Source organism: Coffea arabica, chromosome 5e, assembly GCF_036785885.1.
Source record: "Coffea arabica cultivar ET-39 chromosome 5e, Coffea Arabica ET-39 HiFi, whole genome shotgun sequence".
NCBI classification, from domain to species: Eukaryota; Viridiplantae; Streptophyta; class Magnoliopsida; order Gentianales; family Rubiaceae; genus Coffea; species Coffea arabica.
The window spans coordinates 40,588,069-40,612,923 of NC_092318.1; the positions used below are offsets into that span (position 1 = coordinate 40,588,069).

General features: G+C 35.8%; 2 protein-coding genes and 1 non-coding gene across 3 annotated transcripts; 1 reads left to right on the top strand and 2 right to left on the bottom strand.

Moving 5' to 3' along the window:
• Window positions 1-4,708: 4,708 nt before the first annotated feature.
• LOC113694771 (uncharacterized) lies at window positions 4,709-9,442 on the bottom strand. Its single transcript, XM_072049699.1, has 7 exons — window positions 9,413-9,442; window positions 8,688-9,242; window positions 6,759-8,573; window positions 6,156-6,332; window positions 5,937-5,971; window positions 4,949-5,538; window positions 4,709-4,746 (listed from the first exon to the last, which is right to left on the bottom strand). Exons 1-7 carry the CDS (start codon window positions 9,440-9,442, stop codon window positions 4,709-4,711), a joined length of 3,240 nt encoding a protein of 1,079 aa, XP_071905800.1.
• Window positions 9,443-9,600: 158 nt separating this feature from the next.
• On the top strand, window positions 9,601-9,707 carry LOC113719590 (small nucleolar RNA R71). The gene has a single exon (XR_003454928.1). It is a non-coding gene; the product is annotated as a small nucleolar RNA R71 (small nucleolar RNA).
• A 10,544-nt stretch (window positions 9,708-20,251) lies between these two features.
• LOC113694780 (dehydration-responsive element-binding protein 2E-like) lies at window positions 20,252-21,013 on the bottom strand. The gene has a single exon (XM_027213648.1). The coding sequence runs from the start codon at window positions 21,011-21,013 to the stop codon at window positions 20,252-20,254; it is 762 nt and encodes a 253-aa protein (XP_027069449.1).
• Between the last annotated feature and the right edge of the window lie 3,842 nt (window positions 21,014-24,855).

A 24,855-nucleotide genomic window follows, 5' to 3' on the forward strand; every position in this document is an offset into this window, starting at 1 on the left:
GAATTTCGGCTATAAAACGCGCCTACACAAAACGCGTCATAAACTCGCGTTTTCACTCTGGCCTTATTTCAACTGCGATGTTCTCCATGATAAAGGCCAAACTAGCTTTTGTGCAAAACACAAAGGTTGTATCCCTTTGAGTTAGCTTTCCAATGCTTCAAGAATCATCCAAATCGGAGCTTTGTAGCCTGAGATATGATCGAAATACTGTCACCTGTTCAAACCTCTGTTTTAACTTCCGACCACAGAATGCAGCTTCTGTATTCCAACGTTTTGCCCATGAAGATGGCAGAAATGGATTTTGATGTCTTCATACGAATTGTAGGTCTCTTTCTTAGCTTTAAAATGGTATAAAGATCACCTAAATCCGATAAGTGTAGCTCCAGATATGGTCAAAATACTGAAGAGTGTCAAAACTGACTTGTATTGCATTTCCTCACTTGAACGTTTTTCACTTCATTCTTCTTGTTGCCACTTGAATTCATCACCAAATCTCTATTTTTTACCTCATTTGACATCCTTTGGTGATTGAATCATCATTCCTGCATAAAAATGAAGTTTTTACCATTAAAATCAATAGAAATGCAATATTATCCACTTTTACCAAAAATATATAATTTTACCAAAAACCTCTTTATTTTATTTATAAAACTAAATAATCAACTCAAAATTAACTAATAAAATGCACTTAAAAATACGTAAAATAAACTCTTATCAAATACCCCCACACTTGAATCATTGCTTGTCCTCAAGCAATATAAAATTCTAACCATCAATGATCCAAAAAAATTGAAAATAAACATATGTAGTATTTCAACTCCATTTCCTTGAATCAAGGTAAATAACCCTTATGTGATCTTTCCATTAAGTTCAAGTACTCATAATATCAAGCAAAGAAGAGCCAAGTATACCATAATTTTACCAATTCAACTCAACTTCTTATTTTTATCAAATTTCGCATGCAAGCAACTCCTATAGTCAATAAAGATGCTAACTAATCTCATGATCAACTTCTTATTTTTCTTAAAGAGGGATTTAATTTACTTTTTATTTATTTATTTTATTATTATTATTTTTTTAATATATTTTAAGGGATAAATATTACTTAAGTTGTGAAAAATGCCTTTTGACGCGAAGATCAACATTTTTAGATGCAGATCCCCGGTTACTCAACATTTCACATACTCAAGTTGCTTTGCATACTCTTAATTCAAGTACCTTTTTACGCGAATGTCGACATTTGTAGATGCCAACCCCCGGTTACTCGGTATGAGAATCATTGGAGTAGAATAACCCATTTTTTTTATTTTTTTTTATTTTTTATTTTCAATATATATATATATAATAAAATTCCCTCTAAGAGTAATCATGAGAAGAGTATGACACTTATTAACCATATTAATTTCTTATCTTATAAAATTAGATAAAAAGAAGAATTTTCATCAAATATACAAAATGTAGGCATAATTTTCTCCACTTTACTAGATATATTTTCCTATAGATGTAAAAATTATAATCACATAAAAATCATTTCCAAATTTCATGAGAAAAGAAGTATCAAAACCGCATATATTTATTTCAAAAGGATAAGTGACAAAATTTTATTTATTTGTTATAGTTAATAACATATATATGTATAAGGTTTTGGAAAAATTTTGACAAAGTCTCCCCTTAAAAGTGGACTAAAACTCCCTGCCAGCAACCACAAGAAACATAATTTAAGCACAAGAATTATATCAAAAACAACTAAAATCACAAGTACCACACATATTTCTCCCCCCCACACTTAAATTACACATTGTCCTCAATGTGTAGGGAAGGAAATAAACAAAAGTAGAAAAGAAAAGAAAGAAGTACTCCCCAAGTCAATGGCTGAGATCCTTATCAGCCACTAATCACGAACCACTGTCAAAATACAAGTACCTACCACATAGAAAACAGAAAAATAAAATGAAGTTAAACATCTTAAGTTCCACAAGTTAAGATAATTAGGCAAGAAAGTTCATCAACTAAAGATAGCTTCTGCAGTGTGCCAAGTCAGTCATCCCCCTCGGCATCATCGTCATCCTCTGCATCACGATTGGGCGGTGGATGAATGCCCAAATGATCTTCAATTCGGCTTAGACGATTCCTAACGTCAGCGAACTGGAATGCAAAGTCCTCCATATGGTCAAAAAGTCGCTGCCAATTAGTTTGTGGTGGAGGAGGAGGTGGTGCTGCAGTAGAAGGTTCAGCTTCATCCCGACCATGTCTAGCCTTTTGTCTCTGCTCCTGAACAGGGCGTGGAATGTCTCCCGTGCCAATACCAAGGCGGCGAAGAGTAGTGATAGTCATCTCAGCACGTGGTGGAACATACTCCCGCCGCATGCCTTCCAAGGGAACCTCAAAACGGGGGAAGATGAAAGTCAATAGACGAGGAAATGAAAGTTTGAAGGAAGTTGTCTTACGCCTCGCCGTAGACCTAATGTGGCTGATGATGATGTTAGGCAATGAAATCCGAGAATATGGAGATGTCCGGTTATGGAACATGTAATCCAAGAAGTAGATATCGCTCTTGCGGACCTCCGTGTGCCCCGTCTTCTTTGGGATGACATTGTGAGCCATCATGTAAATGATAAGACGATGACGAGGTTCGAATACATTCGCCAATATAGTCTCCTTTCTGGTAGAGCGAAAAGGTTGGTACTCGAGACCAAACCTAGCCATGGCCAATGAGGGATCCCACCTCCTATTCGGGGGAACAAACTCCTTCTTCAAGTCTACTGGACGTCCGTCATCCATACACCCCAAAATAGCAGCCAAATCTTGCCGTGACAAGGTGATTCGTCTTCCACGCACCCAGGACTCAACTATTTCTCCACTATGGCGCGCCTTACTTTCAATGTTGGCGTAAAACTCGCGCACCAACTCTGGGTAGTAATGGTTTGGAAGGGTGAGAATCGGAGCCCATCCTAGCTGAGCAAAAGCTTCTGAGATGTTGTACATCATCTCAACTGGTGGACTGACGTGCATCTCAAACAAAAACTCCAAATTAGCATGCGCCTCATGCCACTCCTGATTCCTGCGAGTGTTGAACCTAGCACTGTCAAATACCGATTTTCCCGCTCCACGGGAGGTGCCCTCACCAGGTCGACGGTTAATTGGTGGAGGAGAAGGTGAATTCTCCTCTTCAGTCACCTCCATCTCTTCATTAATCTCCCTCTCCTCACTACTAGAGGATGAAAGTACCGCTCTTCTTCCCCTTGGCATAGTACCTAAAAAATATTTCAATTATCCACATGTACTACAACTCATTATTTGGCAACAAAAGTTCAGCATTAATCCAAATAACCTCAAATACAATTGCTCAAGTTCTAATCATTCAATGATCGTACAAGACATATTTTCTGCCTAAAGTTGCCCAAAATCACCAAATTACACAAGATATGTATCAATTATAATTTAATTAGTGAAACTAGGAACAATTATGATTATAACTATTTAGAATTAACAATAATAATATACTTTTAGCTATAATCATGTTTAGGCAAAAATTAAGCTAATTAACTCACCAAATCAACCAAATTACTCACTATACACAATGCACATGCTTAAACATCATCAACTAACCATTTTTAACCATAATTTAACATCACCAATGGCTCAAAAACATCCTAGTTCCTTTTTCCAATTTCATCTAAATATAGCAATTGTGAATTTTAAAGTACTTGAAAACCAATAAATTGCTACATTTAAACATTTAAACATGCTTAAACAATCATAATAATCATGAATAAAATCAAAAATAGCCATGAACCTCATCAAATTTTCGAAATTAAAAGATGTCAGATAGCTCAGGATAAAAAAATATGAACTTCTAAAATCAAAAGATTTGATGAAGAAACTTACCTCAATCACGTAGAAGGATGTTTGGTGATGCTAAAAATGCAAAAAGCCCTATGAAACAACCTCCAATTGACCTCCAATTGAAGAAATTAGAGTTTAAGAACCCTAACCTTCAATCCCTCAAAAACCTGATTTTAGGTGTTTTTCTTGGATTTTAATCGGTTAAAAAGGGTATATGAAGCTCAAAAGGTGTTGGGGTGATGATTTCTAGCAAGATTATGGAGTAAAAATGAAGATTTGTGAGTTGGGTAGAAGAGAAGAAGAAAAACGCGGCTGGAAAAATTGGAGAAGTGAAGAAATGTTCTGGAAATCGCGTTTTTGAAGCAGAAAAGTGAACCTAAAACGCGCCTTCAACGCGCGTTTTTAAAGCCGCGTTTTCTGCACAAATCTCGCAGAATTGAAAACGCGGTTACGTATTAAAACGCGACTTAAAGTCGCGTTTATCTGTGTCGCGTTTTCCAGTTTTGCTCAGGCGAGAAAACGCGACTTCCTCCAAAACACGACTTCAAGTCACGTTTTAAGGGCGCGTTTTCTGTTCTGCAGGCGCAGAATTGAAAACGCGATTCTGAGAAACGCGACTTGTAGTCGCGTTTTCTTGGAAAACGCATTTTCTGCTTCGATTTTTAGCAGAATTTCAACTTTTGAAAAATTACAAAAGGTACCCCAATGACTCAAAATGCATCATAGATCATTTGTTTGCCAATTTTAATGACTGGAACAAATGTAAAACATTAAAAACATGCATTTTACCCCTTTATAATGAATCAAAAACACTTTTAACGTAAATCGAGGGGTTGAGTTGCTTGATCAAAGTTTGCCCTTTTCACCTCAAATGGTCATCCTTGCCTTCAATTGCCAACCCTACATTACAAAAACAACAATTTAGCTAAAACATTGATTCAAACCACAAAATCACACCAAGTTAACAAATATAACCTAAATATTGGGTTGCCTCCCAATTAGCGCTTTTGTTTATAGTCGTTGGCTCGACTCACACATTCAGTTTCTTAAATTGAAGAAGAGTCGCCCAAAAGACATATGAGTCCTTTGGGTACGATTTCACCTGCCAAGTAGGGTTTCAATCGTTGTCCATTGACCTTAAACTTTTCATTTCTTGAATTTGCCACTTCAACCGCTCCATAGGGAAATACTTGAGTGACTTCAAATGGTCCAGACCACCTTGACTTCAATTTTCCTGGAAATAACCTCAGGCGTGAATTGAATAAAAGCACTTTTTGCCCTACCTGAAATTGTTTAGGAATAATGTGCTTGTCATGCCAATATTTGATCTTTTCTTTGTAAATTTTGGCATTTTCATATGCATGTAACCGGTGTTCCTCCAATTCACTCAGTTCAAGTAATCTCCTTCCACCTGCAAGATTAAAATCTATATTAATTGTTTTAATAGCCCAATAAGCTTTATGTTCAATCTCTACAGGTAAGTGACAAGCTTTTTCATAGACTAAACGATACGGCGACATCCCTAAGGGAGTCTTAAATGCCGTTCGGTAAATCCATAGCGTGTCATCTAGCTTTGTAGCCCAATCCTTGCGTGATTTATTCACAGTTTTCTCCAAAATGAGCTTTATCTCACGATTAGCTAGCTCCGCTTGTCCATTGGCTTGAGGATGGTACGGGAGTGATGTCTTGTGCCTACAGCCATATTTAAACAATAAGGAATCCAGTTGTTTGTTACAAAAATGTTTTCCTTCATCACTTATTATGGCCTTAGGTATACCAAATCTACAAAAAATGTTCTTTTTAAGGAATCGGAGTACAACCTTAGAGTCATTAGTAGGTGAAGCGATTGCTTCTACCCATTTAGAAACATAATCCACTGCTACTAAGATGTACTTATTATTAAAAGAGCTTGGAAATGGTCCCATAAAGTCTATACCCCATATATCAAATAATTCAACTTCTAAGAAGGTAGTTAGGGGCATTTCATTCTTTCGAGATATATTTCCAGTTCTTTGGCATGCATCACAACTTTTAACATATTTCCGAACATCTCGATACATAGTTGGCCAATAAAACCCTGATTGCCATACCTTTGCCACAGTTTTTGAGGTGCTAAAATGTCCACCTGTTTCAAGGTTATGACAATGATATAAAATATTATGTACCTCATTTTCGGGAATACATCGACGTACCATACCATCGGCACAATGTTTATACAGCAATGGTTCCTCCCAAAAGTAACTTTTGACATCATGTAAGAATTTCTTCTTTTGATGGTAATTAAATCCCCTTGGAATCTCTCCACTTACCAAAAAATTAGCAATATCAGCATACCATGGAGAATTGATAATTGCTAGGACAAACTCATCCGGAAAATTCTCTTGAATAGGAACTTGATCCTTGACTGGAATATATTCTAGGCGTGATAGATGATCCGCTACTAGATTCTCTGTTCCCTTTTTGTCTTTTATCTCCACATCAAATTCCTGCAATAAAAGAATCCATCGAATTAGTCTTGGTTTTGCATCTTTTTTATGTAACAAATATTTAAGAGCCGCATGGTCCGTATATATAATAACTTTAGATCCTACTAGATAAGATCTAAATTTATCCAAAGCAAATATCACTGCCAATAGCTCTTTTTCTGTAGTTGCATAATTGAGTTGTGCCTCATTTAGCAACTTGCTAGCATAGTAAATGACGTGCAACCGTCCTTCTTTCTTTTGTCCCAAAACTGCTCCAACCGCATAATCACTTGCATCACACATCAATTCAAATGGTAGTGACCAATCAGGCGAAGTTATAATTGGGGCCGAAATCAATTCCTTCTTCAACCTTTCAAATGCAACCAAACAATTGTCATCAAATTGAAAAGGAGTATCTTTACATAATAAATCACATAATGGCTTTACTATTTTAGAAAAATCTTTAATAAAACGTCTATAAAAGCCAGCATGTCCTAAAAAACTCCTTATCCCCTTGACATTGCTTGGGGGTGGCAATTTTTCGATGACTTCTATTTTGGCTTGATCCACCTCAATTCCCTTGGAGGAAATCTTGTGTCCTAAAACAATTCCTTCTTTTACCATAAAATGACATTTCTCCCAATTCAGTACAAGATTTGTTTCCTCGCATCTCTGCAAAATCAATTCCAAATTATGAAGACACTGATCAAAAGATGAACCATACACAGAAAAATCATCCATAAATATCTCCATAATTTTCTCAATATAATCAGAAAAAATAGCCATCATGCATCGTTGAAAAGTTGCGGGAGCATTGCATAACCCAAATGGCATTCTTCTAAAGGCAAAAGTGCCATAAGGACATGTAAATGTGGTCTTCTCTTGATCCTCTGGAGCTATAGCTATTTGATTATATCCTGAAAAACCATCAAGAAAACAGTAAAATTCATATCCGACTATTCGCTCCAATAATTGATCAAGAAATGGTAGGGGAAAATGATCTTTTCTTGTTACCGTATTTAACTTACGATAATCGATACACACTCTCCACCCTACCACAAGTCTAGATGGAATCAATTCATCATTTTTACCTATGATTGTAGTTATTCCACCTTTCTTTGGTACCACATGAATTGGACTAATCCAAACACTATCGGAGATAGGAAAGACTATACCTGCATCAAGCCACTTAAGAATTTCATTTTTTACCACCTCTTTCATGTTTGGATTGAGTCTTCTTTGTGTTTCCACCACTGGTTTGCAACCGTTCTCCAATAAAATTCGATGCATGCATATAGAATGACTTATACCTTTAATGTCTGAAATTGTCCATCCAATTGCCTTCTTACGCCTTCTTAGAACTCTTAACAACTTTGCACACTGTTCATCATCAAGGTCAGCACTAACAATTACAGGTAAAGTTTTATTTTCTCCAAGAAATTCATACCTTAGATGAGTCGGAAGTGGCTTGAGCTCTAACTTTGGAGGTTCAATTTCTGAAGGTTGTGAAAACCCTTTTCCTTGGCCAAGACTTTCATACAAATTACCCCTTTTATAAGGTGCTTGAAAATCCAAGTACTTGGCAAATTCTTCAATTTCTTCACAACCATCTTCTTGCTTACCTAAACTCATTACACAATACTCAAGAAGATCTAAGTCAAAGTTGACTTGACTCATCTCTTGGGTTAGTTTATCAATTGTGCCAATAGAATAAGCATGATCGGTAAAAGAAGGATATTTTTCCATTTCATTCAAATTAAATTCTACCTCTTCTTCACCTACTTGAAACTTAAGCTTGCCATTTTTTACATCAATAATAGTACCTGCAGTAGCTAGAAATGGTCTACCTAGAATAATTGGCATAGATATATCTTCTTCCATATCTAATACCACAAAATCCACTGGAATGATAAATTTTTGAACTTTTATCAATACATTCTCCAACACTCCCAATGGATATCTAATAGACCGATCCGCTAGTTGCAAAGTGATATTAGTGCGTTTAAGCTCATGCAAACCCAATTGTCTAGCCACCGTTAAAGGTATTAATGATACACTAGCACCAAGATCACACAATGCCTTAGAAAAATCAACGTTACCTATGGTGCAAGGTATAGAAAAACTCCCCGGATCCTTCAACTTCGGTGGTAGCTTATTTTGAATAATTGCACTACATTCCTCCGTTAATGCTATTGTTTCGCAGTCTTCCAACTTTCTTTTTCTAGTCATGATTTCCTTGAGAAATTTCGCATAAGACGGAATCTGCAAAATAGCATCGGCAAAAGGAATGTTAATGTGCAATTGTTTGAAAAGTTTAACAAATTTTTCAAAATCTTTATCAAACTTATTTTGCTTTAATCTTTGTGGAAATGGAACCGCAGGAGGTATTGGAATGGTAGTGGAAGATGATGGTTGCTTTTCTCTTGGATTCTCCCGACTATTTTCCTCCACAATCGCCTCTTGGTTCCTCTGCTTTTCTTCTTGTTTTTCGTTCTCATCTTTCTCAACTTCCACCACTAGAGGATCTTCTAATTGTCTACCACTACGAAGAGTAATGGCTTGCACCTGCTCCTTAGGATTGACCTCTGTTTTGCTAGGTAATTCTCCTTGATTTCGATTATTCAAAGAACTAGCAATTTGACCAATTTGGACCTCTACATTCCTGTACATTGTAGTGAGTTGATCCAGTCTCCCTTCTACTCGTTCAAATCTGTCCGAAGTCACCTTAGCAAGTTTTTCCACCGCGATCTCCCAACTTGGTTTAGTTTCAGCATGTGGTTGCCTTGGTTGAAATCCCGGCGGATTGGTTGGCCTTTGTTGATTGCCTTGATCTTTCCCTCCAAAGTTTGGATGATTTCTCCACCCCGGATTGTAAGTATTCGAGTAGGGATTATTTGGAGCATTTCGGTTGTAATTATTGACAAATTGTACCTGCTCAGAATCAACACACTCATTAATATCATGTTCACCTCCACAGAAAGAGCAACAAGCTACGCGTGCATTAGATGAACTTGGACCAACTCCACCTTGACTACTTAGCAATTTCATCACATTATTCATTTGAGCACTCAGCATATTGAGAGTGTCCATTTCTATCATACCTGCGTGACGTCTCGTATTACCTCTTTCATTGGCCCATTGGTAGTTATTTGCGGCCATTTCTTCTATCAAATTCTGAGCTTCTTAGGGTGATTTACCCATTAAAGCTCCACCTGCGGCTGCATCAATAATAGTTTTAGTGGAGAAAGATAAACCATTATAAAAGGTTTGTATAATCAGCCATTCGGGTAGTCCATGGTGTGGACATTTTCGTAACAAATCTCTAAACCTTTCCCATGCTTCATATAATGATTCTCCTTCCATTTGACTAAAACCAGTGATATCCATTCTTAGCTTAGCAGTCTTACCAGGTGGAAAATACTTATTCAAAAATGCCCTTGATAAATCATCCCATGTGGTAAAAGTGTTAGGAGCATGAGAGTGTAACCACATTTTTGCCTTATCTCTTAATGAAAATGGGAACAACCGTAACCTTATAGCATCATCACTAACTCCATTCATTTTAATTGTATCACATATTTCTAAGAATGTAGCTAAGTGTGAGTTAGGATCTTCTACAGCATTACCTCCAAATTGAGATTGTTGAACCATTTGGATAAGTGATGGCTTAATCTCAAAGTTGTTAGCATTTACCGTAGGCCTTACTATGCTTGTTTGAGATCCTTGTGTTCCCGGTAGAGCAAAATCTCGTAGAACTCGCCTATTTGCTTCATTTTCAGCCATTTCTTCTTCAAATGGTAGTTCTATCAAAATTTCCTCTATCGGTTGCCAAATCTCTTGCTCCTCCTGCTGTTGTGTGTGCCTCCTTTGTCTACGTAGTGTCCTCTCAATTTCTGGATCGAAAGGTGCGACTTCTCGAGACTCCCGGTGCATACACTACAAACAGAAATAAGGGATATTATGCAACTTCAATGGTAAAAAAACTGATTACAATATAAGATTAAATATAATCTAAAAAAAATAAAGCTGTCTAAATTAATAAAGATGATTAGGCTCTAATATTGCCGCTCCCCGGCAACGGCGCCAAAAACTTGACGGGTTTTTATTTTAAGTGCAAGTTTAATTCCGAATTTACACCCGTTGGACTGCAAGTATACAGGTCGCAATTGTAGTACAAGATGTGTATCGGGTCGATCCCACGAGGAGCAATTGAAACAATTATTAGATACTAATTTACTCTATTATTTAGACTTACAATTAATTTGAGCAGAAACTTCAAAATTTAATTCAACTACAAAAATTCTTAAATAGATAAATGCAATTTCACAATAGAAGTAGAATTCACTAAATATTAAAATCTAGGGATGTAGATTCCACATATAACACAAAAGATCTAAAACGAATGAATTTAACACTTGTTACTACTCTTGTTTAACCAATGATTCATTTCCAACGATACCAAAATCACATTTTCATGATAATAATGGGTTAAAACAGATTAGTTTTTCCTAATCTCTTGGAAAATACTAAATCTGTTTTGTGCATACCTTAAATATAGATTTTATCCACTTGAATGTATTTCTATTCTCATGAATATACTACTCAAGTTCTACTTATGTCATTCCATTATTTTTACCATTTCTCAATGAGTAAAAACAACTATAAACCTGCTATTGGTGATCAAGCAACAACAAGTAATCCAACATACACAAGTAGATAAGTTAATACAAGACATAACAAGCATAAATCACAATCACTTCATATCATTTGGCCATAAGCTTCATCTACTCCCTAGATAAAGGAAATTAGCTACTCATGAATGATTTAACAATCAAACTCACAAGTTTATTAATGCAAAACATCATGAAGTACAAGTATAAGAAAGGTAAAAGAAAGCTTAGCCAATTGAAGGTAAAGCTCTCCAATTCCTGCTATGTTCTTGTACAAGATGGTTACAAGTGAAAAACCAAATGCTTCTCTAAGAACTCTTAACTAGAGAGAAAACTTGTTGCAAGAAGGAAAACTAGCTACGTATGGTAATGCCAGGCTTCTCCCCTATGTTTCTGCATAAAAGGTGGTAGAAATTCCATTCCTCTCACTTCATAATTTCCTCCACTTAGATTTTGTAAAAAGAAGTCAAAGATATGATGTTTCCTTTTTGTCCACACTCATTTGGTCTTCTCTTTTATTGCAGAAGCATGTGCACCGAATTCCCTTGCATCTTATAGCTGGAAAGTGGTATGAACACAAGAGAATTGACTGAGTCAATTTGCAGAATTTCGGCTATAAAACGCGCCTACACAAAACGCGTCATAAACTCGCGTTTTCACTCTGGCCTTATTTCAACTGCGATGTTCTCCATGATAAAGGCCAAACTAGCTTTTGTGCAAAACACAAAGGTTGTATCCCTTTGAGTTAGCTTTCCAATGCTTCAAGAATCATCCAAATCGGAGCTTTGTAGCCTGAGATATGATCGAAATACTGTCACCTGTTCAAACCTCTGTTTTAACTTCCGACCACAGAATGCAGCTTCTGTATTCCAACGTTTTGCCCATGAAGATGGCAGAAATGGATTTCGATGTCTTCATACGAATTGTAGGTCTCGTTCTTAGCTTTAAAATGGTATAAAGATCACCTCAATCCGATAAGTGTAGCTCTAGATATGGTCAAAATACTGAAGAGTGTCAAAACTGACTTGTATTGCATTTCCTCACTTGAACGTTTTTCACTTCATTCTTCTTGTTGCCACTTGAATTCATCACCAAATCTCTATTTTTTACCTCATTTGACATCCTTTGGTGATTGAATCATCATTCCTGCATAAAAATGAAATTTTTACCATTAAAATCAATAGAAATGCAATATTATCCACTTTTACCAAAAATATATAATTTTACCAAAAACCTCTTTATTTTATTTATAAAACTAAATAATCAACTCAAAATTAACTAATAAAATGCACTTAAAAATACGTAAAATAAACTCTTATCACTAATGAAAAGGTAAAGTCGGTACGCCAGAGAATTCAAACCGCATAGAGCCGTCAAAAAAACTATGCGGATAATCGGAGGAAGGATTTGGAATGTGCGGTTGGAGATCTAGTCTTTCTTAAGGTTACACCTCTGAAAGCAAGTTTGATGACGGGGAAAGGAAAGAAACTACAACCGAGGTTTGTAGGACCTTATAAGATTATCCAACACGTGGGGAATGTGGCATATAAGTTGGAGTTGCCGCTGAGTTTATCTCGAATTCATAATGTGTTCCATGTATCTATACTTAAGAAGTACATCCAGACCCTTCTCATATTTTGCGACCGGAAAGTATCGAAATTGATGAAACTTTGACCTATGAGCAGAAACCAGTGAAACTTCTGGATAGAAAGGTGAAAGAATTGAGAAATAAACAGATACCGTTGGTGAAAGTTCTTTGGAGGAACCAAGGTCTAAAAGAAGCGACTTGGGAAGTCGAGAAAGCATTTCGAGAAAAGTACCCAAACCTGTTCATCGATCAAGATAAATTTCGAGAACGAAATTTTCTTAAGGGGTAGAAGATGTGATGTCTCGCAAAAATTTATTATTTTTAAAATCCATTCCGAGCATATTTAAATATTTAATTGTCCATTTACTCTGATTATTATTTTCTATCCCAATTAGACCTAATTACATGGAATTATAGTTTCATTTTATTTTTAAAGTGACTTATTTCAAAAATTATTTTTTTGGAGGCTCGTTTAGTGAAAAAGTGAAAGCACGTTTGGAAATTTTAATCGTTTGAGAGCACAATAAATTTGGAAAATTGGAAACTTGTATAATGGTCCTAAAATAGGTAATTTTATGTTTAAGTACTCAAATGATAGTTATTAGTAATATCGTTATAAGAAATTCTTGGAGGTTTCGTTTTATCGCGCTTGAATTGAAAATACGCGTTTTCACGCGCGCGATTAATTGAGGGACTTTACACCATTATTTTGGGACAATTAAGAGTGAATAATATTCATATTAAAATAAGTGTATTAGAGGTTTAGTGCACTAGTGAAATAAACTCGAGAGAAATCGAGCCCAACATGCACGCGTACACGCGCGAGAGAGAGTTGACTTTCGGGTGAATTGTGGCCACACATTTAAGCTTACTTTAGAAGCTTTATTTCAGCACTACACTCTCTCTCTTTCCCTCTCACTTTGGCCGAACCATCAGCTGCAAAAAACAACTCAAAGTTTCTCAAATTTTCATCTCCAAATCTTGCACAAACCTCCACCAAATTCAACCAAAATTGAACTACACTTAGCTCAATACTTGGAAATCACATTAAGCTACAAAGGAGAGCTGCAAACCACGGTTTTCTTGGTCAAGGGAAGGACTGAAATTTCTGCTTAGCTTATCAACAAACGTAAGTGACGATCAACCATTGAAATCTTGATTTATGGAAGTTGATTTACACTTATGAGTTTAGATATTCATGTGGGTGGCTTGTTATTGTTGGAAAATTTTGAATGTGGGCTCTATGAACTCCCACTCTTGGGTTGATGACTGATATGATGCTTGATGATGGATTTAATGTTGGTTTAGTGCTCAAATTGGTAGATTAATGGTGCATAGCTAGTATAAACTGCAAGGAGTGCATGGATGTAAAGTTTTCAATTCTGCCCCTGTTATGATCGTGCATATTTTTGCTGAATTTTGAGGTTTCAATGGCTTGTATATAATGTTTATATGTTGTATAGATGATGTATAAAGTTTCATCGAAAAATATTGAGGTTTGGTTGGTCAAATGGATTAATCTCACAAAGTTAGCAAATCTGGAAAAATTTTCCTGTAATGCTCAGACAGCCTTACTGTTTCGTCCATAACTCTGTGCTCCGAGGTCGAAATCAAGTGCCGTCAGTGGAATTTGAAACTAGATATTCCCAGCTTTCCAATGGTATAAAACGCAACCCTAATTCCACCTGAGTATCCCGTACCAACCGTTTAAAAATGACTGTCATGTTTCTCTATTTTCCTGGAACGAAGTTCAGAAGCTACAACTTGAGGCTCAAATTTGAGCTAGTTGTGTGCTGAATTTCAAAATAATTGCTTCTGTGAAATTATAGTTTTATGAATTTATTTTCGAACGACACCAACCATGCTCAATTCCAAGTTGAATTGAATGATTTGTGATCAAAATATGAAACCTGCCCTGTTCTTGAAAACCCTAAATTTTGGGCAGAATTGATGCTAGACTTGGTGTGGACTTGCTAATTGAATTTCTTGGAGTTAAAACACTTACCAAATGTATCATGAATGTTCCTTTGGCTTTTCTTACACAAATGAACCATGTTTGAAGGATTTTCCTTGACCAAATGTTTGGAATGGAAAACGAAAAGCTCAAGGCAGTTTTGCCTTAGGATTTTTTGAAACTTTGGTTGTTTGGTTGACTACCTTTCCGATGTTATTTCTCCATGAAATTTGGTAGACGGACAACCCTTATATGGTAGTATTATACTGCTAATTATGGTGTTATTCCGAGGCCGTTTCATGGCTCAAATAAATTACCAAAGTTCATGACTCGAGTTTGGAAAACCCATGTTTCACAAGGGAATTTTGGTAACTTTGAGTTGCCATAAATTAGTATTCAGAACTCCGTTTCTCGTTCCGCTTGTTTTGTTGTAAACTTGGATTGTGACTCTAAAAGAATTCCAAATTTGAAAAACTAGTTCCAATCGAGTGAATTTTGCCGAATTTTCAAAGTCGGCCAAAAACCAACTTAAATCTGCCTTATGAACCAAAACAACGACTTCGAGCTTATATTTGAATGTTTTCCATTTGAAATCTTAGAAAAGTGTATTCTAGGAACTTTTAATACCTTGGAAGAAGTTTCCAACGGTACCAAGTTTTCCAATTTTCAACATGTGGAATGTGAGATACGATTTTTCAAAATATCGTATCAAAACTGAAATTTTCCGAATTTCAAGGAAATGGGGTTTTTCAAGTACTTCTTATTCCTTCGATATTACTTGAACGTTTTATACTTGATTTCCAAGATGAAAACTAAATTTCTCCTGTATTTTGAAACCTCACTTGAGAGCCTCGATTTAGGATAATTTGGGATCGTTTCACGAGACTTTCTAAGATTGTACGATGGTACGATCTTCTTTAATATATAGTAGGGGGTTTGTGAATGATAGTCTATTATTATTTGCTCAGGCGCACATGAGGACCTTCAAGAGGATCCCACAATGAATGCCTAAAGCTCCGAGGGACATTTCTTCCTCATTGCTTATATTGGTGAGTGTCAAGTGTATGAATACTTGATACATGCTTAATTGTTATGATTGTTCGAAGATTTTGAAAATGGAGGCGAGTGTGTACTTTACCGCACTCGTCCTTATTTGAAATAAATGACTCATGATTCAAATGAAATGAATGAATTATGAATGACTTAATTGAATGAAATGAAATGATTGAATGATTGAATGAAATGAAATGGTATGCTATGGCTGCATACGTCATTGGAGTGAATCTCCTCGACTCTCAAATGTAAATGTGGGATGCCCAAACTCATAGGCCGACCTTGGACTCGAGCCGGCATGGGTCTGGTCAGGAACCTTAGCGAGCCATGAGATAATGAAGCTCGACCTAATGAGAGGTCTTGCTTGGCATACTCGAGGAGCATCGCCTAATAAATGTCTTGCGGGCCCGGGAGGTGCACGGTGGACGGAGGGAAATAAGTGGTGATCTACGGAATGGAAATACCGACCCGGTTGACGGAGTGTCATCGCGGGAAGGTATACGAATGACATTGGCAAAGCAAGTGGAAATTAGCTCCTGAGAGTTCCGATATCCTTGAATTGTTTCTATTTACTTTTCCGTTCGGATTGTTATTTATTGCAATATTGTCGCTTTACTTGTTAAATTGGGGTTGTTACTTGAACAATGTGCTTGCATGTGTATTCTTGGTCTCACGAGCATTTTACTCACCCTGTAGATTTATTTTCCTTAACAGGATTTGGACTTGGAGTGAGATTCAGAGGAATTTCTCTTTTGTGTACTCTTGTAATAGGGTTCCAACTCTTTTGTCTAGACTTTTGGGATATTGTATATTTTGGACTGTGTTATGAAAACCCGATGTACGGATTAGATAATTGTTATATTTCGTTAAGTTTGAACGCTTCCGCACTATTTGTCTTTATCTTTTCTGGTTGTTGACTTCTAGCACCGCTATAAGCTTGTATGGTGATTGCTTGAGTCCTGGCGAGAGTTGGGCAGGCGTCCCGCGGATACCCTTTTGTTCGCCTTAGGGAGAAGTGGGGGCGTCACACACACGAATTCGTAAGATTTCACATATGTCGTTTTGGTTGTTTGTTTTGTTGGTGAGGGTTATCTCGTCTAAACTTGTGTTCATTTCTGGGTTATTTTTTCAGATATTTTGATGCCCCGTCCTTCAGCGACAAGGACGGGCGGCAGCTTTGATGATAGCGATGATGACTTGTGCGTCAAGCAATTTACCATAGGTTCACTTTTACATGCTTCCAATTAGAGGTGGCAATATGGATAAATGGTTCATAATTGGTTTTGACTTAATGGATGGTAGATGAAATTTATCCAGTTCATTTAGATCCATTTATTACATGAATCTAAATGGATTAAATAAAAACCAATTATCCATTTATAATCAATTTAAATATTTTGGTTACTTTTTTTCGTATTACCATTTCTTGTAATATGAAGATATTTTTTATGTACTTGTAAATTTTAGGTGTTGAAAATGACAAAAATCAATAAATGACAAAAATAATTGGAACTAACCATGAAGATTGTTGTACAAATAGCCATATGGTGATTAATAGGGGATTAATGAGGATTGAATCACATCACAATCAAAGGAGGGAGGTCCAACTCGACCTATGGAGGACTAAACCACGCTGGTATGAATTTTTTGAAAAAATCACATATTGTGACAATTAATAGGAGATAATATTTAATCTCTTGATCTCCCACCCCATTAAGCCTTAATCCTTAAGTTGGCTTGAAACCAGAATGGAACACAAGCATTTAGTCATACTGGAAAGGTAAAGGCTATCTTTCTTTATTTGTCACTCCTGAGCACAAACTTGAGTAGGCAAGGCACTAGTTGCTCTCTTTATTTTCTGTCCACAATTAAACTTTTTCACTGCGGTAAAAGAGTTAAAAGGTCGGAACTAGTACATCATTGAGACACCACGTTTATGATTTGATGGCGGCTGCTAGTTGCCATCATCATCAACGTGTTCATAAGGCCGGTGGAATAAACGCGGAGGCCAACACTAAAGAACAGAGGAATGAGATAGAGTTGAAAAACATGCAACAAGAAATATTTTAGTCATTTCCTTTCCGTTTCTTTTATTTGGTTTTTAAGTAAATGAATATATATAATTTTCGTGGATAATTCATATAAATCTATTTAATTTAATAGTTTTACTTTGGTCAACCATTTAAAACCAACACTATAAATGGCTAATTCAAATCCATTTAATTATGAATTATATGGATGGATAAATGGATCTCAATCCAAATTGCCACCTGTACTTCCAATTATGGCTGTTATTTGAATAGGGTTTAAGTTATGTAGTACTTAACCTGTTATTAGTATTAGTATTACTTTTAATGGTTCCATGCCTCTCTTTTACACATATTGGATTTGGGATGGTAAATGCCCCCTTTTTCTTTTGTGCCTTTCTCTTACTTCATGTGCAGAACAAAAGAAAGAAAACCTTGGGACTTTGAGCAGAATTCTATTGTTCTCGTGTTAGCAAACCTCCTGATCCTAAGACCAACGAACACGTTCTTGCAAATTGAGAACTCAACAAAGCTGAGCACTGAATCATTGGACTACATAGTGACAGACTTAAAAAGAATAATGGTGAAAGCTAATCAATCAACTATGGCCAAAGAGATTATTCTGCTACCTAGTTCTTGTGCATTTAAAGAATCCAACTCCTGGATTCTCCAAACAAAAAAAAAAAAAAAAAGTCTGTTTCAATTCTCACACAAAACCCACCTTATAAGACGAACTGGGATTACAAGATTAATTGATTTACGCTAACAATTAAAAACAAAACATTTTTTTTTTGTTTTTTGGTTTGGTCAAGCAAAAAAATCACCTTCTTGTAAAATACGTGGTAATTGTTGATGACGACGACCTCATGTCTTTCTCCTTAAAGAACATCTCAAACGCATTGTGCAAAAAGCAATAAAAACAAGCTCACAATTCCATCACCTTAAGATACCCAACAAGTTCTCCTGTTGAAATTACGTTTTTCACTGTACTTCCAATGTGGCTGAACTGTTTGTGGATATATTCATCTTGGTTTGCATGAGATAATAACAATTATCAGCAAATACTCAAGGAAGATAAAAAAAAGAAAAAAGAATAACTCAAGGCAGACATGATAATTTAGTTTGCACGAGAGATTGTGCAAGTTGGTAATGTATATAAAATTTGTTCTCTTTTCTTTGGACAGCTGTCCGTAAAAAGAATATCATTTATGAAAACTGAAAACCCTTTATAGTAGTAGTAAAATATCAGTAGTTGGTAATGACTAATGAACTATAAAGTATGCAGAAATTGTGGCGCCAGCTAGAAGGGATTGGGAGTTTGCTTTCAATAATACTAATGTAATGGAAAATAAAAAAGGATGATTTACACTTTGTCACCCTTAATCTTAAAAATATACACTTCACCCCAGAAAGACTGATTTTTAGTATTATAATTCATATTTCTTCAAGTATGTCTCAATAGTTTTGTTTTAGACTCACTAATTTACATTTAAAGTTTTTAAATTAGCCTTGCTAATTTTATTAAATTCTACCTATATGAATTTTTTGAGATTTTGTATAAAATTTTATTGTAGGATTTATATAAAAACATTTTACTGAAAAATTTAAAATGTTTTCTTTTTTCTTTTCTTTTTCCTTTTTCCCTTTCTTTCCTCTTCTTCTTCATCCCTCCTACCATCCCTTCTCCAACCATTGGCGATCGTTGACGCCAGTGGCCATCGACCAACACATCCTTGGCATCGATGCTGCCTCTCCTTCTCTTTTTTTCTTCCTCTCTCCCTTTTTCCCTTTGTCCACCCTTCCTCCTCCACCTCTCTCCTCCTTCTTCCCCTTTTCTCTACCATTCTTCTTCTGCTTCTTCTTCTCCTCTCCCCCCGCTCAACCCCTACCCTCCCTCCATTGCCAGATCTGGACCGAATTGGGTTGAATTTCATCCAAATCACTGATCAAAAGAGCAAGGAGAGGAGAAGAGAAGCTGGATCTGGTCCAAATTGTTGATTGAAAGAGGGAGGGAGAGAGAGAGAGAGAGACGGCGGTGCCAGCAATAGGACCGGTGGCTGTGAGGTGGCATTGACAGTGGTGAGTTGAGGTTGGAGAGTAGTAGTAGAAGAGAGAGATATGTGTGTATTTTTGGGTGTTGTGGGATGTGTAAATAAATTTTGGGAGTTTTTTTTATGTTACTATTAACTTTGTTTATTAAAAACTGCAAAAAATTTGGCATCCAAACAAGCCCTCTATTAAAGTCCTAATCAGGTAATGTGGAAAATTCTTTTGAATTGTATAATATAATTAGGGTGACGACTCCTGTTTAGTTTCTGTGTAATGGGCCTTTAGGCTCTCCAATGTACCCAAAAATAAAATAAAATAAATAAACCTACATACAACAAGCAAAATAGAAATAAACACATATATAAAAGCAAATATATTAAACAAACACAAATATACATACATATATTTTCTTTCTCTCCCTATCTCTCTCTCAAAATATATAGACAATATTAATATTTCTAAATATATAAAGACGGCTACTAGCAGCCACCATTAAGTATATACTTATTCACTTTATAACTAATTATATACATATAGTATAATAATTTGCTATATATTATATTATATTATATTAAAGCCTATATAGCATTACATGCACTTCAGTTCCAGGGGTAGTTGCCATCGAGGTTGCCATCGAAGATTCCTGGATCATTCATAGCAACCTGAAAAGGGGAAGCAGCCTGAGCTTCAGCCCAAATTGCAGAGTCATCTGTCTCTGGCAAATTTGATTTGAGGCTGTTCCACACTTCTTTCATTGGTGTTTCCTCACTTCTGACTGCCTCATTTCCATTGTCGTGAATAACGTTGGTATTGTCGTGAATAACTGATGTTATACCAACAGTTGCTGTACCAGTGGGGTAACCAGTTGCAGCTGCGTTTGGGTTCATCTCAAAGAACAGCCCTTCATTTCCCTGATACTGGGGTACCGGATAACTGGAGCTGCTGCTGGATGCAAAATTCAGGAGCGAATTCTGTTGAAAAGGAACTGGTTGAACTCCGCTTTCATTCCCGCCGCTGGTGTTGAGAGTGAAGTAGTCGGGAATGTTCTGAGCCCTCCCAAAGAGATGTGGTAGATTCAGCTTGGCGGCTTCCCCATACAGCTTATATGCTGCTGCATCGTAAGCGATGGCTGCCTCGTGGGAGGTGTCGAAAGTTCCCAACCAGAGGCGCGAACCACAGTTGGGTTCGCGTATTTCTGCCACCCACTTGCCCCAAGTCCGCTGCCGGACTCCTTTGTAGGTACAGGAAGCATTCTCAGGTCCGCCTTTGCCTCTCGTGCAGCCTTTTCTTGAACTGGCGTTTGCAGGCTTCTTTCCTTGCCTTCCGTTTCCGTTCCCATTTGCACTGCCGTCTGCTTCCATCGTTGATTTTGTTTATTTCGGGATTTTTCAGAGTAGTAGAGGAGAGTGTAGGAATGGCAATTGCATTTGCATGGAGAAATTAACAATTTATACTAGGCTAGGTAAGGATGAAGACAAAGAGTGGCGAAGGAGGAGGAGGATACACGAGAAGAGAGTTGTGATGAATATAAGAAAGTGCTATCAGCTACGTGTCCACGTCCATAGCAATGCGACTGATACTTGGCAACACCAATCTTTTTCTTTTATTTTTTGCTTTGTATACTTTTTCCGTCAGATTAAATGTGCACTCGAACTTTAACTCTCACTTTTCTTCCCCTTTCAGACAAAAATTAAGCTCAGGTGGCGTAGAAGAACGGATGGTTCATCCCACTTGGATGGCTTTGAGGAGAAATACCAAGGATAAATATTTCACATGCATTTAAGTGCTGCAGAATGAGTTTGTAGTTAAGTTTGGGTCATAGCTCAAAAATGATGTCAGAACGGGCAAACCGAGGTGGATGAATTCTAAACTTGTTAGTAATTCTCCGAGCACTTGATCCCACTTCAAAAAATAAATAAATAGATAAAAAAATTGGCTATCTCTCCCGAAACTCAGCAGTAAGCTAGCTGAGATATATTGCATTGCAACACAGGCCTAGGGTTGAGACGTAGGTAGGCACTTGGCAGCTATCACAGTGACTGTTGTGCTCCTTTAAATGTTCTAGTTGAGGTGTTGAGACTTTGGAATCTAATAAACTTTCAATATTTTGCTAAGTTGTTTTGTGGAGAAACGTCTAAGGATTACCGTTCTACAATCCTTAGAAAGAAACAAAAACTGAAGGGACCAAAGCACCGACCGATGTACTTTCCCCTCTACTCCTCAAAGTTTCAAAGTATTTCGTCAGCGCTCACTACCACAGTGTGTAATTGAATGGTGCCAATAAAAACTGTTGGCTTGCGGTGCTCGACACCTGAGTTCAACATTGATGCTACTTAAGAAATTTGAGTTGTCTTTTATTATTGTTTTTTGGCGCCCAATTAAAGAGGATTTGACTCTCTAGCTCGAAGGTTAATAATCAAGTCAAGTTTGTGCCAACTTCTATTTGCCATAATTAACCAATCAACTTTGCTTATGTGTGCCAACTTCTATTTGCCGTAATTAACCAACAACTTTGCTTATTTGCCATAATTAACCAATCAACTTTGCTTTTTCTAATTTATAAAAGAGCGGCGAAAGGGAGAGTTGAGTGATTATGGATGTAATGGCTTTTACTTACGTTGATGCTTTAAGAACAGCTCGTACCAATTTAAGTAATCCTGGCCTCGTACATCAAATACTCTAAATCACTATAATTTTGGTTGTTATGTAATTGAATGAAATGGATTCGAACCATTGACGATCAAAATCTAAGATAATGATTTTATAGGCAAAGGAAGATTAGGAGCAATGAGTACTCAATTTATGGTCATTCTATTTCTTATGCGAACAGATTTAACATGAGATAACGCAAAATCATTGCTCTTGGCTTCCTAAGTGAAAAAACTTATAGGCGTTCTCTTTGATTCCCTAAACCTTGAGCTAAAATGTAGAAATTTTTAATCCAACAAGAGAACAACCATCATCACTAGTTAATTTGGAAAATCGCCCAAGCTAGATAAACTTCAATTATCAACCAGCATTTATAGATAAGCTCACTTTCATATTCAAATGTATTATATTACGACTATAAGTTTGAAAGGTATATTATTTAAGATGAAATGCCAACTAATATTTGAAACTAACAAAGATTCTCTATCACACGATTGTAAAAATTTGACACGAAAGCCAACATATATTATTCAGGAGGGATTAAATTTATAATCCTAAACCTCACAAGAAGTATGTTAAAGCCACTATAAATTAATACTTTTGGGCTCTATTAATTAAAAGAGATATTAATTAATTGATAAATTAATAATTTATTCATTTATCAAGTGCACTTACAATTCTATCTAAGGAATATAAGTCAATTAATATCTGCTTGATTTGTATGTATAATTTAATTCTATTAATATATTCAATGTGCATTGTATTTGATACCATTTCCTCTTACATATCAAGAGATTAAAAAGATTTAGGAATACTAATTGATGGATATAGACGTACAATGAATTAGATTAACAATATTATGTATGTAAATAACAATATTTTCAAAACTTTTAGATATAATAAGAAAACTTAGAGATGAGATTCATGTAGATTTAAACTTTAAGGAAAAACAAGCAACAATAGACTAATATTTTAGAAAAATATGATATGTAATTTTAGTAAATTATTAATATCTGATATGAATGGGACAAATGTATTATATACGGCTTTCAAAAAAAAATTATTATCTTATTGCTTTATTGAAACTATTAATTTACCTCATTCGCCCAAATCAGACCGAAAAAATTTATTATTTAATAGAGGTTATTAATTTATTGAGGATTATTTTATAGAGGTTTTACTGTATAAGTTCTAATATTAGTAGTATGAGTTATTGAAACTAATTGCACCAGACACCAATACAATACCCTTATTATTCGACACAATTGGTGCTGGTTGATGTTGTTTATCTTTCTAAGATAAAATATAATGCTTTTAGCAAGTATTAAATGGATACTAGTTGTACACCTTATTTGTGAACTGTTAACCATTTAAATTGCATATACTTATACTTATTTCTTGCTTTAGAATTGAGACATAATTCCCAATTTTAATTCATTTTTTAATAGTTTAACATCCAAAACCCCTCTTAATCGTGTCCATTGCACACATGCCCTTTGAATAAAAAGCCAATTTAATAATATCAAATGATTGGTTTTTGAATAGGTTCCCATAGTTCACAATTAATGTTGCAAATGAATCAAACTAGCTCGTGAGTGCTTGTCAATTGACTCGATCAAAATTCAACTCTCGACTCGAGTTCGGTAATACCAAACTCAAACCGACCAAATCAATCTATCAAATTGAAACTCAAGTATAAAGATAATCGGCTAGTTGGCTCATCGAATTGGATCGAATTTATATGTTTTTAGCATTTTTATTTTTAATAATAAAATTACATATATGTCCCCAATGTTTTTATTAATTATTTGGGTAAAATGTCTATTTTATCCATTCTAAAAGAATATAATCATTATTTTTTTATTTCTTGAACTCAAACTCTCCTAGGCTCGAACTTGAGGTCAAGTTCGAACTCAAGTTTTACATTGAGAATTTGTCAAATTCAAACTCAGTATAATTGAGCCGAATTCGACTTGATGATGTCAAAATTTGACTCGACTCAACTTATTTGCAATTCAAAATCTTTTTATATTCTAATGTGACAGGTCTCTTACACTTTTGGTCTTTGTTACGGAAATAATGGCGGCTCGGCTCAATCAGGTATTCAAGCGGTTTTTGCATCAGAAGTCCAGGATTTTTCTTGGTAGAATCAGAACTCAAATTGTTCACTATTAAAAGCACGAGGACTCCAAAATTCCATCAAAAGGAAGTTTTAGTCCATACTCTAAATAAAAATAACAACTCTCTCCAAAATTCCATCAAAAGGAAGTTTTAGTCCATACTCTAAATAAAAATAACAACTCTCCAAACTCCAAATAAAAGTGAATTAGTTTTATCATTGTGTTAAATCATGAATTGCAATTGTGATTCAATACAAAATCCATCTTCCTTGCAAAATTTGAACATAATTAAAACTATCATCGAAGCCCTAAATTTGCACAAGATTGAAACCTAGTTTTCATAAATATTGGAGGTCAAAAAAAGAGGTTTTTCTCCTTCTACTGGTTCTATGGAATTGAAAAAGACAAATTATGTTATTTATATATTTCTAATA

Coding starts and splice junctions, on each gene's coding strand:
- LOC113694771 (XM_072049699.1), bottom strand. CDS start 9,442: ATGAAAGAGGTAATACGAGACGTCACGCAG. Junction 6,333..6,758: donor TTAAAGATTTTTCTAAAATA/GTAAAGCCATTA, acceptor CTTTTATTGCAG/GAATTTGATGTGGAGATAAA. Junction 5,539..5,936: donor CCTCAAAAACTGTGGCAAAG/GTATGGCAATCA, acceptor ATATGGCTGTAG/GCACAAGACATCACTCCCGT.
- LOC113694780 (XM_027213648.1), bottom strand. CDS start 21,013: ATGGAAGCAGACGGCAGTGCAAATGGGAACGGAAACGGAAGGCAAGGA.